The sequence below is a fragment of the Cavia porcellus genome, unplaced genomic scaffold, assembly GCF_034190915.1.
Source record: "Cavia porcellus strain 051 isolate PalLab524CR breed Dunkin Hartley unplaced genomic scaffold, mCavPor4.1 scaffold_29, whole genome shotgun sequence".
In the NCBI taxonomy this organism is placed as follows: Eukaryota; Metazoa; Chordata; class Mammalia; order Rodentia; family Caviidae; genus Cavia; species Cavia porcellus.
In genome coordinates, this window is record NW_026947512.1 from 20,169,712 (window position 1) to 20,186,675 (window position 16,964).

The 16,964-nt window shown below is 49.7% G+C and overlaps 1 protein-coding gene across 21 annotated transcripts in view; it reads left to right on the forward strand.

Moving 5' to 3' along the window:
• Plekha6 (pleckstrin homology domain containing A6) overlaps positions 1–13,557 on the forward strand; it is a 132,434-nt gene extending 118,877 nt beyond the window's left edge. For 17 of the 21 annotated variants that reach the window (XM_023567111.2, XM_023567115.2, XM_023567109.2 and 14 more), the window contains 6 exons: positions 2,808–2,984; positions 3,887–4,054; positions 4,133–4,266; positions 4,676–4,821; positions 9,159–9,282; positions 9,887–13,557. In XM_023567111.2, the coding sequence (XP_023422879.1) occupies positions 2,808–2,984; positions 3,887–4,054; positions 4,133–4,266; positions 4,676–4,821; positions 9,159–9,274 (741 nt within the window). In that variant the 3' untranslated portion in view covers positions 9,275–9,282; positions 9,887–13,557. The remainder of the gene's footprint in view (positions 1–2,807; positions 2,985–3,886; positions 4,055–4,132; positions 4,267–4,675; positions 4,822–9,158; positions 9,283–9,886) is intronic. The other 4 variants (XM_013157897.3, XM_013157905.3, XR_010044487.1 and 1 more) reach the window with 3 other exon arrangements.
• Positions 13,558–16,964: the final 3,407 nt, after the last annotated feature.

Below are 16,964 nucleotides of genomic sequence, written 5' to 3' on the forward strand. Positions count from 1 at the left end.
GAAACTTGTTGGGGACAGGGAGAAGAGTGTAAGCTGTACAGAAGTACTTAACACAGTCGTCATCACATGCCACTGATGAAATACAAGAGAGACAAAGCAGCAAACCCAGAGGTCAGGATCAGATGTGCTGCCCCAGGAAGTGTAATTGTTTCCCAGAGTGGCTGAGCGTTGGCAAATTAGCGCACACCAGGTAGTTTTAGACAGCATACACTTGTTCTCTCAGTTAAAAGCCTGAAATCCAAGCAAGATGTCAGCAAGACTGGCTCATTTGGAGGCGCTGATGGAGAAGCCATCCCATGCCTTTCCCCAGCTGAGTGTCCTCTCTGGCATCCTCAGCATCCCTTGTCTTCCAGACACATCGATCCCGCCTCTGTCTGCGTCTCCACATCAGTTTCTCCTCTGTGTATCATCTTCTTTCCTCTGTCTTCGAAGGACACCTCTAAAGGATTTGACCCATTTAATTCAGTTAATCCTGAGAGTCTTAATGAGACCTGCAGAGACTTAATTCCAAATAACTAGAGGCATTTGGGGTTAAGGTGTGGATGTGTCTTTGGGAAGCTGCTATTATTCAACAGCTACAGCCCCAAAGTTCACACTCCTCCCACTTGTGACATCCATCCCCACATCATCACCCCATCATCGACTCCACCACCTCGTCTTTATCTTTAAGATAAAGATACTTATCTTCAGCTCAAAAGTCCCAGATCCCATCATCTCGTCTCCTCCATATGGTCCATCTTGGGGCAGAATTCTTCTTTACTGGAAACCAGAAAATAAGTCCATCTGGCTTCTAAAGCACAATGATGGGACAAGTATGCCATAGTCATTTCTGTCTTGGAAAGGAGTAAGAGATCACCAGTCCCAGTCAGGAACAGTTGTCCCTTGGTTGTTCACACACCCCGGCTCTCCATCGCCGATCTCACTCGGCTTTAAGGCCTGAGAAGGTCTGCAGCTGGGGTCCTGCCATTTGGGTTAGTGAGGCCCAGTTAGCCCTCGCGGCCGGGCCCCATCTCTTTGGCCTCTGCTTCTCTAACTACAGCTTTGCTTTCACACTTTCTTTTCCTTGAAAGTTAGTATATGCTGATAGGCAGATAGCTCTGGTAGTCTATTTCCTGCCTGTGGAATCCCAGAAATCTGACATTTCCCCTCCATCTTACCTCTTTTTCTTTTACTATGAGCTGGCAGTGATTTTTACTAACATTGACCTCCTTAGAGCACCAGTAGATCTCTGTGTATTTCAAAGGGATCCATTCCAGGAAGGGCTTCTCTGCAGACCTTTGCTGGGTAGCTTGTCTCTGTTTCTGTATTCTGAGATGACTGGATCTGAGTCACCGTCTAATCTCTTCAGTAGGGAGTTGGCCAGCTGCACCCTTGACGCTCTCTTTGGAGTATGTTTTTCTTTCTTTTTTATGGTGACAGCTCTTTTTTCTTTTAATTTTTTTATTTTATTAGAACACATTTTCAGTATGTAATGATTACATTTACCATGGTGAGGAGAGGGAATGAGAAAAAAAATTAGGATGTATTCTGTACGTGTAGTGCATACTCTCCCATCACTGACTTTTCTAATGTAAGTGAGAATCTCTCAAAAAATAAAGTGCAAGTTTCTTTTGACTTAACACTTCCTTCAATTTGTCTCTTTTCCATTGTTCTCCAAGTACAAAGAGGAACAGGTCACACCTTCACTGCTTTGCTGAGAAACCTGGTTTCTATTCAATGATAGACTACAATCCAGTCAAGTTTCTGCTACTTTCCTGCACTGGCCAGTAATGTGCTCCTCATTCCTTCTGAGACTTTGCCAGAAGCACCTTTCACATCCATTTTTCAGTTGGGTTCACTGGTGCACACCTATAATCCCAGCATGCAAGAGGCTGAGGCAAGAGGACTACAGCTTCAAGACCTGCCTAGGCAACTCAGCACGGCCCTGTCTCAAAATAAATAAAAAGACTGGGGTTGTAGCTCCATGGAAGAGCATCCCTGGGTATCACCAAACAACAACAACAAAAATCCATCTTTCTATGAACATTTTGTTCATGATAATATATATATTCTTTCAGACAATAGAAGCTTTCTCATTTTCTCTAAGCCCTTCTCAGAATCATCATATTTAGAATCTCTATTTATATATGCTGTCTTTTTAAGGAAATACAGAGGTTTTCTTAAATCATTCACCTCAAAATTTTCCCAATCTCTACTCATTATCCAACAGCAAAATGTCGTCCATATTTTTAGGTATTTTTTTGGCAGTAGTACCACATTCCCAAGTTCCAAAATCTGTATGAGTTTCCTGGGGTTCCTGTAATGAATTTCCATGTATTGGATGCCTTCAAACAACAGAAATGTATTCTCTCAGATGTGTAGAAACCCAAAGTCCAAGATTGAGATACTGGCAGTTTGGTTCCCTCTGGAGACTCCAGGGGTGAATCTTACCTCTGCCTCTCTCCAAACTTACAGTAGTAAGCTGGCTGGGGCTGGCAGTAGTTGGCATTTGTTTTCAACTGAATGGTTTGGTTCATGCCAGTCTCTGTATCTTCACATCACCTTCTGCCCTGTGTTGTCTTTTTTCTCTCTTCTACAGTGATGTCCATTATTGGATTTGGGGTCTACTCTAATTTGTGATGATCTTGTATTTCCACATAAAGTTGCATTCACAGGTCTCAGGGGTTAGGACTTTGTCCTGTATTTTGGGGATCACTGTTCAGCCCACTGTGAGTGGGCTTCGCATAGAAGAACAGTAAGGCGTCAGAGTGAAGGTGAAGCCTGGGTGTGGGATGAAGAACCTGGGGAACCTTCTCTGCCCACTGCAGCAGGAGCGCCCCAAGAGCGCTGTTTTCCCTGGTGAGGGCAAGGTCAAGATGAGCGTAGAGGAGCAGATTGACAGAATGCGGAGGCACCAGAGTGGATCCATGAAGGAGAAGCGGAGAAGCCTGCAGCTTCCAGCCAGCCCGGCCCCTGAGCCCAGCACCCGGCCTGCCTACAAAGTGGTAATGTCCTGCCAGCAGCTAGGGGTGGGCGCCTGGCGTCTGGCCACACTGCTTACCTTTAGGGTATAGCCAGCCTATTCCAGGAAGGTGAGAGGAGATGGAGAACCCAAGCTGAGATGCAGGGTAGTTAGGGAAGGCTTCTCCCCATGGGGTAACTGTTCTTTCAACAAGGATCTGTTCTCTGCATTTTAAGACAAATGTGATTATTTTTGCTGAAATGAATTGTACTAACATGAATCCAGGTAATAGAGGACAGTACAAAATCTACCATGCAGAAACAGCATTATAAACATTCTGGAACAATCTCTGTGCTGAGCATTGGGCTGGGCTTCCCAAAGACAGCTGTGACAGCTCACTGTGCAATGTGCTCACATACCTCTTTTATGCTTTGTTTAACAGCACTGGGTTAGGAATTGTTATCCCTACTACACACATAGGGGAAATAAAGCCAAGAGAAATGAGGGGTTTCTGGGTCACACAACTGTTAAATGTAAAGCCAGGAGTAGACCAAAGTATCTGCTTAACTTTTCTTTCCACTGCATTTTACAAATACAGAAAAATTATTCATAAATCCCACCCTCAAACAATTTTACATTCTAGTTGGTGGACTGAGAATTCTATACTATGAACCAATCAGGAACCAAAACAAAACACTGATTTGAATGCCCAAAATATATGGCACAGAATGTGAATAGTGGGCCAGTATTGACAAAAGAGGTAGATGAGGTTTTACCTGTGGGGCCCTGCACGTGGGCAGATTCGGGAAAGCAGTAGGGAAGAGGGATGGCCACACAGTGGAGGGCAGCAGGAGCATGGGACATCAAGGACAAGGATAACAGGTAGAGTCAGAGCCACGTGGAGGCTGCGGTGGCAGTGGTGTGCTCATGACTGTGGTCCCCTAGGTGCGTCGTCATCGCAGCATCCACGAGGTGGACATCTCTAACCTGGAGGCTGCCTTGCGTGCAGAGGAGCCTGGTGGCCAGGCCTACGAGACACCACGGGAGGAAATTGCCCGGCTTCGCAAAATGGAGCTAGAGCCCCAGCACTATGATGTAGACATCAACAAGGAGGTTTGTGGTGTCCAGGAAGGGGCCACAGGTGGGGAGGCCCTGCGAGGGAAGGTGGCCGTGACGCCAGTCCCTCCACAGCTTTCCACCCCAGACAAAGTGCTCATCCCCGAACGGTACATTGACTTGGAACCAGACACTCCCCTGAGCCCTGAGGAGTTGAAGGAGAAGCAGAAGAAGGTGGAAAGGATCAAGACACTGATTGCCAAGTCCAGGTACTGGTCCCGTGCCAACCTCCTCTTCCACTGCCCTCCCTGGCACCTAGGACTAGATGGGGTGCTCAGTGCTGTGGAGGCACTGGGCCTCCAGGAGACGGCAAACGGAAGCGGTGGCTAGAGGCTCACACACACAGTGCCACGAAGACAGCTGACGCTGTCTCTGCCGACCTCTCCCTCTGAAGGCTGCCCTAAGTGTTCACAGGAACCTTTGAATTCACTTGAAAACGTTGAGGGTAGGGGTCCCCTTGTTTTACCAGCATCCCACTCCTCAGGACAGCCTTGCTGGGCGCCAGAGGCTGTGCACTCACAAGCCCCGGCCCTCCCCACCAACCTCGGTCTACGGACCACCCCAAGCCAATTGGACCATGCTGTCCCCCTCCATGTCTGTGTGTCTGTGCCTCTTCAGTATGCAGAACGTGGTGCCCATCGGCGAGGGGGACTCTGTGGACGTGCCCCAGGACTCAGAGAGCCAGCTGCAGGAGCAGGAGAAGCGGATTGAAATCTCCTGTGCCCTGGCGACCGAGGCCTCCCGCAGGGGCCGCATGCTGTCTGGTGAGAGGGGCTGGGCCTCGCTCTGCCAGGGAGACCAGCTGACTTGCTGTAGGGGAGGAAGCCAGCACTGCAAGGGGGACAGGGACAGAGAATGCAAGATCAGGGTGAGCATTTATTGAGCACCAGGTACTGTGCTAGGCTCAAGGGAGTGCAGAGGACCCAGAGCTGCTGACACCCGGGAGATCAGAGCCGTGAGCATCCTCACACAAAATGGTCAGAGGGCAAAGGGAGAACAGTGAGCCATTCTGCCTTGGTATCAGGGAAAGGCATAAAGAAAAGGTGCTAACTGAACTTGCTTGGGAAAGATGACCACATTTGCCAGTCCTGGAGAGTAGGCCAGGTGCTTGGTACCCTTTTGCATCCCATTCTCACTCCGTACAAGTAGGAAGCAGGACCGGAGAATTGAAGAGAAGGTGGCCAAAGAGCTGAGTCATATAATCACCACTTTGGCTGCTGAGCCAAACTCACTTTCCTGCTGAGCAGAAATGAAAATGAGGAAATGGCTTCACCCGCGTACAAAGGCCCCTGGCAGACGTGATGGGTGGAAGTCAGCAGGACTGTTTCTGCTGCGTGGCAGATAGCATCATGGTATAGATGGCGACATGATTGGGCTTTGCAGAATGAAGGCCATTTCCTATGAATGGGGGTGAGAGAGGGGAAACAGTGGTCAAGTCAAGGCCCCTGGAGATTGTCCTTATCCAAAGTGAGGACTTTGAAGGCCACCGCTAAGAGAAGTGACACTGAAGGGAGCCTGGATTGAGGGGATCTGGGGAGAGGAGAAGGACTAAGTATAAAGAGTGCAGTTACCACAGCCTAGCGAAAAGGTAGGCAGTGTGCGGTGAGCTCCAAGGCAGGGGTGGTCAAAGGCTGGCAGTGCACGCCGATGACCAAGGAAGGTGCAAATCTGCCACTCTGAGGCTCGGTTTCCTTGCCTGTAAAATTCATACCAGAATCCTTGCCTCCAGTGCGGGTGGCCTCAGTCAGAAGCAATGCATACCGAACTCCTAGCACAGTGCCTGGCACTTGGCGCTCAATAAATGTGAGCCGAACCAGCAGTCGTAGCTGTGATTGTGACAGTGGCGTTGGTGATGTTGGTAGAAGTAGTGGAAGTAGCAGTAGCTGAAATTGAAATGGACCCGCCTATGATTTTTCTAATTGTTTTTGAATACGGAAACAGAGCTGTAGACCACAACAAATGGGATTGAAGTAAAATCTAAGAGAAAATCCTTGGGAATAAAAAACTTTGGAATCGTTGCCTGAGAAGGCACCCTGAAGTCCTTCAGAGACAAGCTGCCCAGTGGGGTTGGAGCTGAGGGAACAGAGAAAGCCTTCCTGCAGCCAGAAAGTCGCAGAACCAGTTTGGCGGCAAGCAGGGAGGCCTCTGTTGAACCTTCCTGTAGTTTAGCTGCAGAATGAACTCAAACCACCGAGAGATCAAATTCCACATATTCTGGGCAAAAGGCAATTTCCTGTTTGAGGAGTGTAGAGCATACAATGCATTTTAAAACATCCTCCGCCCTGCCCCTGCCCTGGCTCTCTCTTCACAGCTCTTCAGCCTAAGGTCCCATGAAAACAAACCCACCCTGCCTGTCAGATGTCCTTCTCCGTGCACAGGGGCTTGCATTTCGGGTCTGTGCGCTGCTAGCAAATGGTCGGTCACCTTGCTTGTGCCAAAACCCCAACTATGTAAAAAATGGCTGTAGTAGGGCCAGACCTCAGACCTAGCCCACTGTCCCCACTGCCTCTGGCCTGTGGCCCAGATCCCCCAGCACAAGGACTGGTCTTGGGCATATGTTGTTGGTCATAGGTCCATGCCCAGGACACTGTGGGAGAGGGGCAGTACTCGGCACAGGTCATGAGGACAGTGTACAGCAGGCTCAGGAAGTGGAGCTCAGTGCCTGAGTGTGGCTGTGTGGCAAACAGTGTAATCAGTGGAGAGAGCTGTGAAGTTTGCAGATTCACCTGGTGCGTGCAGACACAAGTGAGAAGAGGCAGCGCTTCTGGGTTTTGCACGTGGCATCAGTGTCACGTGCGGTGTCTAAATCCAGTTATATTTGTAGACCCGTGTGTGTTTGTGTGTGTTCACATGTACAGCATGCAGGTGGAGGCAATGTATGAGTGCCAATATAGGGATATGTGTGTGTGTGCGCACATGCACACCGTGTCTGTGGGTGTTACACGGAGACCTGTGTATGTGAGTCCAAGTGGCAGCTGGTAAGTGATTGGTGTGTGTGGGTATGCATGTATGTGGTGTGTGTGGGTATGCATGTATGTAATGTTTGTGAGTACACATGTTTATGTGTGGTTGGCTTTCTGTACAGTATAAGGAATGATAAAGCCCTCCCGTGTATATATTTTAGTCTTTGCAAACATAAATCTGCATGTGAGAGTGGAGCTCGTGTGTGTGTGTTTGGATGACATGTATGTCACTTCACCACACGGGTGTGGTGGTACTTACGACCTCACATATTACATCACATATGTCCAACATGCACCTGTTACACATATGAATTTTAACTACTTTGATGGATATATTCCTAATATACATTTAATATTCTTTTAAGGAGGTTATATTCATATAATTAACTTTTCTTCATTTAATAGCATTGTAAATATCCTTATTTTTTAAAAAACATTATATTAAAAAAACTATTATATTAGTATGTGTTTGTGATACCAGTAATGATGTTTATTTTGGGGAATTATGTATATGTATGTATATAAAATCTTGACCATTTTGTATTCCTTTTCTCCCACCCTTCCTTCGCCTCCTTCTCCACCTCCAGAAAGTCCACCTCCATGAAATACCCTATTTTCCTGACTCCTATGAAAGGGATGCCCTTAGGGGCTGCCATATGTATAGATCTATTTGTAGCCTTGCTAAATGTTTGTGCATGTTTACATTTTAAAAGTTCCGCCTACTTTTTATAGAAGTCTGTCTTCAGTTGTATTTCCTGAACATTCTGTGGGTCTTTCACCCCTTGCCCTTAATTTTCCTGTTTCTGATCTCCTGTGGGCCGGATCCCCAGCAGGTCAACACCTATTAGGAGACCAGCGGGGCTCCTCAAGTCTCTCCCCTAAAGAAATCATAAGAGCCTCGGCCCATACACACTGCAACATGTATTCTGGCTTCTTGAGTATTCTTTGTTTCGCTGTCAGTTTTTTGACTGTTTTAGTTGAGGTCGCCAGATAACTAACTGTTGGATCTGGGATGTGGATATGCACACAAACGTGTGTCTGAAAGTATTTATGAGTGTATTTGTACGTGACGTTCCAAGTGTGTTGGGCCACGTGGAAGGACACGGGCTTGAGAATGCACGGACACTCACAGTCTGAGTTGTATGCAGTGAGTGCTGCCACACCCCAGGCACGAGCTATGTGTTGCATTCAGGCAGACACAACTTCACATCCATGTGAGAGCTACATGGGTGTGTGTGGTCACTGAGGCCCTTAGTTTGCCACAGAGGGCAGGGGAGGTGATGAGGCCCAAAGCGGGACTTTGGGAAGCAAAGAACTGAGAAGTTCAGCGTCGCATCCCACTTGTTGGAAGTGCAGTGTGACCCTGGCTGAGGTCTGGTTCCTCTCTGAGTCCACATGCAAAGTCATCCTGTCTGCCTCAACATCCTGTTGTGCCTGCCCTCTGCCACAGAGAAGATGCACCAGGATTTGGTGACCGCAGACCACTTGTCCCCAGTGATTTGACTCCCTTCTTGGTCCTTACACTTTGCTATTCTCAACGTGGAATAATGATAATAGAGTAAAAGTCTCACTAATCCAAATGTCACCGTCTTAGGACCACAGCTGCCTTTACTGTATTGTTGAAAGAGGGTCTTACATGATGGTGGCCGTTTACATGTGTAAACCCATAGAACTGACTTTACACTTTTCAGAAAGCTCTGATTCATGCAGGGATTTACTTGGCAGTCATTCTCTTGTGCCTGCTCACAAACTTGGATTAGTGTGATTTTAGTGCACTATTAATCATTATCGTTAGTGACACTGCCGCCGTCTGTCAACTGCCACTCCCTATTTCAGTCTGCACAGTAATTGAGAGGTGCCTGCCTCCCTGCCTATAGATGGGAAGGAACCTCCGGCCCAGCGACCGCCCAGCCTCACTCAGAGTCACACTGGTTCTTAGTGGAGCCTGGATTTTGACAGGCCCTTGATGTCCTGAGATAGAGACAGCTTTGCCTCCGCTTGAGCCAGCTCTCCGTTCCGCTTGCCTCCCCTCCTTGCTCCCCACCTGCCCATGGGGTGGCCTCACCTGCTCTGTGTGCACAGCCTCCCCCAGCCCGTGCCCCCACCCCTTTTCACCGCCCTGTTCATTTCTGTTCCAGTGCAATGCGCCACCCCAAGCCCTCCCACCTCCCCTGCCTCCCCGACTCCACCAGCCAACCCCCTCTCGTCTGAATGCCCACGAGGTGCCGACAGCAGCCATGCCTTGCGGGTCTGAGCTCTGACGTAAGCACTTTTCTACTGTATTCCACCCTCCCCAGGGAATGAGTCCCCCTTCCCTGCCCCCATTGAGCTACTTTTGCCCCCTCATTCTGGCATTGCTTCTTTCCACCCCGTGCCCCTAGCATTCTCCCCTCCATAGTCCGCTTGAGCCAACAGCGTCCCTGTGCAGTGCTGGCTGCAGCCGCCTGGCGGTGCTGCTTCTTGGATGTGGCGAGGCCAACAGCCTTTGCTTCTCCAGAAGCAGACAGGAGATGGCGCTGAGCCCCGCCTGTTCACCCTGTCCTGTCAGCCCACTGTGTCCGCTGAGACACATGGCAAGCCTGCCACAGACCCCTCAGAAGCCCCTGGAGCAGGGCCTCTGCTCCCCTAGACTACTGGATGATGAGAGACCCTTGGGCTGCGTAGCCCAAGGCTCGCTCCTCCCTGGGCCACATCACAGAGCCGCCCAGCACCAGGCAGATGGGGAGGACCACGGACCACTGTATCTCTGAGCCCTTTGGGGCAGTTGGCCCCTGACAGCTCTGTAAAGGCTTTCTCTTCTTCAGGAGCCTGGCAGAAGCCCCTGGTCTTTGTGTTTCTCTTCTCACCTCATTTCTTTGTTTTCCAGTGCAAGCCCTGGCCGAGGCCAATGCTGTGAAGCTCCACAGAGCCACGTTCTGAAGCGTCCTCTGCCTAACTGAGGTCCTGGCTGCCCACCCTGGCCCCCATTCCTACGCTCCCATGAGAGTGCTGCAGGGAGCCAGGCTGGGGGCCAGGGCTGCTGCCGCAGAAGTGTGGACACCTGAAACCCCGCTGCTCACGCTGTGGTCCTAAGCGAGAACTGGGATGGTGAGGTGGGGAGGCCGTCCTCTCTGACGCTCAAGTCACAGGGAGCCCCTGCCTGGCTTTGGCTGGCAAGGTGGTGGCCCTACATGAACATTCCCTGGTGGAGAAGGCACCCTGGTGGGGAACATGCCATCGGCTGTCCTAGTGAAGACTGGAAGTAAAGGAGAGCTGGACCCTCAATGCCAAGGACAGCACCTGCCATCACCTCCTCCCTGTGTGCCCCAGCTGTGTCCTAGGCTCTGCCACATCTCTGCTGATAGAGATTCTTGGGGTTCAGTGGAGATATCCACCCCGCTTCAGCCAAAGACAAGAGGATAAGTAGGGGTGGAGTGGGGGAGGCTCCTGGGCTCCCGGAGGGGACAGAGCTGGCTGTGAATGGAGAGCAGCAGGTCTGTGCAGTGTCTGAGGTCAGGTCGAGAAGAGGTAGCAGAGAGGAAGGGAGAGGTCCCGAAGAGTGGGGAAGGGAGGAGGAGGAGTTTGCAAGAAAGAGGGCAGGGAAAATGGAGGAGGATGCGATGGGCTTTCCCATGAAGCCTAAGGTCAGCGCTGAGTGCAAGGCAGAGTCACCTCTGCACCTCCACCTCATCCGCAGGAGGAGCTAGACCCAGGGGACCTGCCAGCAGGGTGTGCAGTGGCCTCAGCTGAGGTGCTTGGTATGGGGACCGAGGAAAGGGTGAGGGATGCAGTGTCCATAGTGATAGCCCAGGAGGCGGTCCTTCCTGAGCAGGGCCTGGTATCTGCGCCTCCCTCCCGGGGTCAGGGGCAGAGGGAAGGACCTTTCTTCTGTAGGGTGTGCTTTGCCTTACGCCTTCCCTAGCCAGTTTCTTGCCCCTTTCCCTCTCAGTGCTCCTGTCCCCAGGAGAGGAAAGGAGGCCTGAGTCTAGGGGACCAGCCTCTAGGCCTGATCCCTCATCCCGGGCATCTAGAGAGGGATGACCAGGCTGGGTTTACCATCCACCTACCCAGGGAGGCTGCTGGGGGAGAGACAGAAGCAGAGCACGTCTTTCCTCTGCCCCAGCCACCTTGGGATGAATGTAGCCAGAGAGGACAAAGGAGGGGGAAACTGAGGACACCTGGCCCAGAGTTGGCTGCTGGAGACTCCACCGTGACCAGCAGCAGCACCAAGGACAACTGCTTCCCTCCCACCGGTTTCTCTCCACTCCTTCATGGCTGGAATGGCTGGCTCATATGCAAACAAAGATGACAACTCATTCAACAAACACTGCTCGAGCACCTTTTATGAACCAGGCACTGTTCTAGGTGCTTCGGATATTCTCATGCTTCTGAGGGACTAATGACTGGGAGGATTTCACCTGTTTTCCCTTCTTGCAGGTTTTTTGGTACATGAAAATGACCCCCAGCTACATCTCCCATCTTCACAGCTCCAGAACCCCAAATCTGTTCTTTCTTTTTTACACGCTGGTAGGTGGGATTGGCTCCCCGGTCACCCTCTCCCGTTTCCCTCCACAGGAAACAGATTGTTCAGGGCCTTCCATGCCTTTGCCTTTCTTTAGCTGTCTCTCCTTTTTTTTAAAGTGGTATTTTTAGAAATATACATGTAAAACCCTGAGAAATAACTTCACCTCTGCCGCCTCTCTGCCCTTGTGTCCTAAAGCCAGCTCCTTGTGTTGCTTTACATGCCTTAATATATGTTTTATGGAGATGATTCATGTTCTGGATATCACTGTAATATATTTGTCCGTTTGGATATCAGTCCTTTCCTCAGCTCCTGCCTGGGCCCGCTGTCTCCCACACCGTTCCTAGCATGTCGAGGCCATACCCCTTGCCTTTTTGATCCAAAGAAGGGGAGAGAGGAAAGACTTATTTTAAGACAGATCTATTTTATGCTTTTGTTTAAAAAGCAAACCTATTTTCAAAATGTGCAATGTCTGACTGGATGGGCTAGTGATGTGACAAGAAGGGGGTGGCAGCTGCTGAACCCCAGTCCTGTGCCCGTCCCTCTTCTTGACGGCTTCCTGCCTTCCCATCACACAGTCAGGGAAGGGCAGGGCCCCAGGGCTCACCAGGGAGCATCTTGCCAGGACAGACCTTTCCCTATGAAGCCTTGCTCCAAGGATTTGATGACACTGTCAGCTCTTTGGGGCACAGTAAGGGTTGTCGGTGCCCGAGTCCTCTTAGAGGAAATGTTTACAGTTACATGTGCAGGACACGAGGGCAGGCACACGTCCTCAGGGCTCCTGGCCACCTGCCCTGGTGCTGCTGGAAAGGGTGGAATTTCATGGCAGTCCATGCTGCGTAGTGCTAGGGTGTCCTGCTCCCTGCTGGACCTGTGACGTGGTGCACGGCCCAGAGGAAGTGGCTTGGGGTCCTCTGTGTTGTCCCTGCTCTTAATCTGAGTTCCTTGGACTTCTCACACTTGTACTTGATTCCTTTCTGGTTGGACTCATACTTATGGCATCTGGCTTCTTTCTTTCTGGACCAGTTCCTAAGGGGATGGCACCTCAGTCTGGCATCCAGACTGGGAAGTCACCTTCTTGGTTAGGGAAGGTCCCACTGACAATGTAACATCTCAGCTTTGCCCAAGAAATGCCAGGGCTTTTGCAGGCTGCTTGCTGGGGCACTGAACTATGCCAGCTCAGCCTCTGAAACTGCCTATTGATTGTGAGCCTGAGCGGGGAGGCTCTTGTCTTGCAGGGATGGGGGGAGGATAGAAGTCTGTCCAGATCTGAAATCAAGAGTTTTGGAATTTTGCACACAGCTCCTAGCCAGCATTTGAAGCCTAACCTCCAACTGTGCATTTGCTGGCACTGTATTCCCAGCCTAGAGCACCTCGCTCTGAGTGAATAGGGCCCAGATGGAAGCCCAGAGCTAGGGAGTCCTCCCGTGGAAAGCCTTGGCTACTCCCCTGGGCTCTTCCCGGTTAGCCCATCACCTTCCTGATCAGAAACCAGAGGCTGCAACTGAACTCTGCTGCTGTCACTTTAGAAACCTTCCCAGGTGCAAGCTGAGCCTGTTTGCTCTGCTGCCTGTGCGAGAGGCATGGTTTTGAGGCAGGGCTGACTGCAACAAGATGGGATCACTTCCTTTCTCCTCTACCTGGCAGCTCTTAAAACTAAGGAAAAATGTTATATATATATATACATATATCTATTTATGCACATATTGGGGCCAATTTGATTTACTAGAATTAGACAATAAACCATATAAGGAACTTTATGATCTCAGTGTCTTTATTTAGAATACAAGTGACCTTAGGTGAAGAGTTAAGGTTAGAGACACAGAGCACCTCTGTTGGGACCAAACTGCAGTAGCATCATTTCTTTAGCAAATATCTGGCCAACAACCCCTCCGTGGGGAAGAGGGACATCCTGACTGAGATAGGGAGCATTCTTACTCCATCTAGCCACTCCAGAATCTCTCTGAGTTCCGATTTGTATATTGCAAGTTTGTATAAACCCAATCCTGAAAATAAAATGAACAGTTTGTACCCGTGGTGTGTGTCTCCCGCGCTGCATCTGTGTCAGCCTCCTGGTCGCTGGTCATCTGGGGCCTGGCAGGAAAGGGGAGTGAGTCTTCAGCAGCCCCCTCTCTCTGACTCTGCTGCACAGGAATTCAAAGAGCGCTGCCTCCTGGGAGCTGACAGTTTGCCACCAACACCAGGCTCATGTTTCAATGCAGGTGACCCTGACTTAGGGGTCATCTGGAGCCCCAGGTGATAAGGTATTGGAGCTTCCAGCTCTGACACTTGCTTGACTTGCTTCTGAGATGGGAGAATGGTGGAGGATCCCCAGGCTTTCTCAGTTACTACACAAGGTCCTGTACTGCTGCTCTGGACTGCTCTGGACATGAGATCATGTATGGTACAGTACAGAGGGAGTTTCAGAGAGACCTCTCCAATTCTTACCCAGTCTTGATCCTTATGATTATTTCTTCTGGCAGGTGTTTGGTAGCTATGAGATATTGGCGCATGAAGGGCTTTACTAGAACTCAAGAAGCCTGGTAACTTTTGTAGAGGGATCAGGGAGAGAAAAGTGAGCCTGAGATAGTGGCTGTCCTCCTCAGCTGGGCTTCTGTGTGATGGCAAGACAGAAGAATATTGAGGAGAGGCAGGGAGGCAAGCTTCCTCCAGCTCCTGTTTCTCAGTGGTTTGGCTATTCTGGCGGATGGTAAGTCCCCAGACAACTGTTCTCATCTCTAAAGAGCCACTAAAGTGGGTGTTCATTGTTTTAAATGTGGGTTTGGGAGTTTATAAGGTAACCGCTGATATCCTTTGTGAACAGGACAAGACCAGATTTAGGCTCACACAGACACCTTGAGACTTGTGTTAGAAAACTCACTTTGCACCTCTGTCTGGAGCCCTCACCTGGACCACAGTCAGCTGCAGGGGCTTGCCCAGGTGTGGACTGTGGTATTGCAGAAGGACCTGCCAACAGATGCCCAAAGGCTCCATCTCCTGGCCCTGGCCAACCCTCCCCCCAGGCCAGGCTGTTCTTAAAAAGGATCTGCAGTTGGGTGATGCAAATGAAGCCGCTCCTGGCCTGCCCTTTGAGAAGCAGTGCTAGGTAGGGACTGGTGAATGTGCAATCAGGCACGGTGGGCAGCACAGCAGGTGACCAGGCAGGCAGCCAGGTGTCTCCTGCTGGGGCTACACAGGAGCGCACCTTACTCTTCTTCCTCCTCGTAAGCCACCAGCATGCAGCCAGGTCCCGAGGTGAGGGGGCAGAGAGAAAGTGGCCTGTCATGCCCAGTACCTGGTTGCATGAAGACCTGGACAAGTTACTCTGCTTCTTCTGTCTTTGTTTGCTCATCTGAGGATATTATCATCATCTTAAGAAATTTCAAGAAAGCCAATTGAGAAAATGAATGAAAACCACTTTGAAGATTCACATGCGTTTATGGTCATGAGGGAGGGCTCACCTGACGCTGGGAAGGTCCCTGGCTGCCTTCAAGGAAGCTTTCGCAAGCCCACTCCTGGAAATCGTGCCCTTTTGGCCTGGCCACAAGACTGACACACTCTTCCTGGGGCCAACTCTATGAAGGGCCCTCTCCAGGAGAGCCAGCTGTGAACCCCGCTGAGCAGCACAAGTCCCCAGAGACTCGGGCCTGAGGGACCCCGTTTCAGGTCTAGTTTTCCTGTGCTCACTGTGGGCTCCATAGCTGGCCGTGGGAAGGTAGAGAGGGGTTCCTAGCTGCGGCTTTATTTCCCCTGTGGGAGCAGCTTAGAACAGTTGGAGACAAGCAGCCTTGGGTAATGTCATATTAACAGTATGCTAGTCCGAGTAACAATGGCTCCGGAGGTGTTTACCATAAGCCAGCTAACCAGTTCTTACCAATCCTCACATTGCTACATGACACGTACTATTCTTATGCAAGAAACTGAGACATGGAAAAGGTAAATGGAATGGCTGGGGCCCATGAAGCTAGGGTGAAGCATGGATCACTGACTTTAGAGCCCAAGCTCTCAAGCCATGGGTGGTTTCAGTGGGAATCATACTGGCCCCAAAGGGGGATTTTGGCAATGGATGGGCAATGTTCTAGACAAGGCAAGCAGAATTCTTTATTGACATTTAGTGACTACTGTGTACATTGGTAAAACAATTGTCATGTATCCTGTACAAGTTTACAATATATGAACTGGGCTAAAACCCACTGCCAGTATAAGACAGTTATACTTCATACTACCACTAAAATTTTTTGTAAACTTTTAAGTTGTTTTTAAATGAGTTTCATGAATGACTTGGCAAGTGAGAAGATGACTACTGTGGAGAAGACATTTAAAATGCAATGGAGACACTGTCTTATTCCTAAATAACATACTCAATGCATTGGCTACACAATGTATTACAACATTTCAACTGAAATGATTTTGCCCTGAATGGGACGCTGCAGTGGTGGGAGGCTGGGAGGCAGAACAAGGGGCTGAATCTTGAGGTCATCTTTCCTACCCCTAGGCAATTTACCTGTGGCACAAAATGAATTCCAATGGGCTACTTGTGCATCAGTAATGCCCCTTAGGCACCACCCCAAACCTAAGCTACATGTATTCCCCCATACCACGTGTCCGGCAGAGAGAAAAGCCAGACCTCAGTGGTAGTGGGGTTCTCTCTCTGCGTTCTTAAAATAAAGGCCACTTTTATTTCATATTTCTATCTTTTTAGCCTCACCAAAAATTCTATCACAACTACTACTTATTAAGTAGAAAATAGTTCCAAGATGCAGTGGAGTGTTCTAAATAAGCAGAGGGATGGACTAACCACATTGAACAGCGAGCCAGAAAACCAAACCTCCTTAAAGCAGAGGTACTTCAAGTAAAGCAGGGTGGAGGGAAGGAAAAAGAAAGAAAGAAAAGAGAAAAGAAAGGAAGGAAAGCGAGGGTGAAGCTTACTGTGAAGAAAAGCTCACATGAAGGTCCTGGGTTCAAGCCTCAGTACTAGAAAAAAAGAAAAAAAATAAGGAAGAAAGAAAATAGATCTATGACATAGAAGAGTGCTCATTGGGTCTCCTTAATAAAAAATTTCAGAAATTATTTCATATTCTTGCCATCTTATATATTTTTAAAGTTTTTGCAGCCCGATGGTGACCATCTACGTCATAACAGTTACATGTAGAGGTGTTTGGGGCCGTCACCTCCTGTGTTTCTGACACTGTCCTGTGGCCCCACGTGCAATCGCTGTGACCTGCCCTTTGCACCTCACTGTTCCCGATCCATCCTCTGTGCCCCACAGACCTTAGGCAGCTGAATTTTCCCTCTAGATACGACAATGTTTCAGTATCGGAATCTGTGTCTGAAGTGTTGCCTCGTAACCCCCACCTGATGTCATAGCATTGTGAAATATTGTGATGACTCACAAGCGCCTGAGGACTCAGGTCTACACACACCCCACTGCCTCCAATCTGCT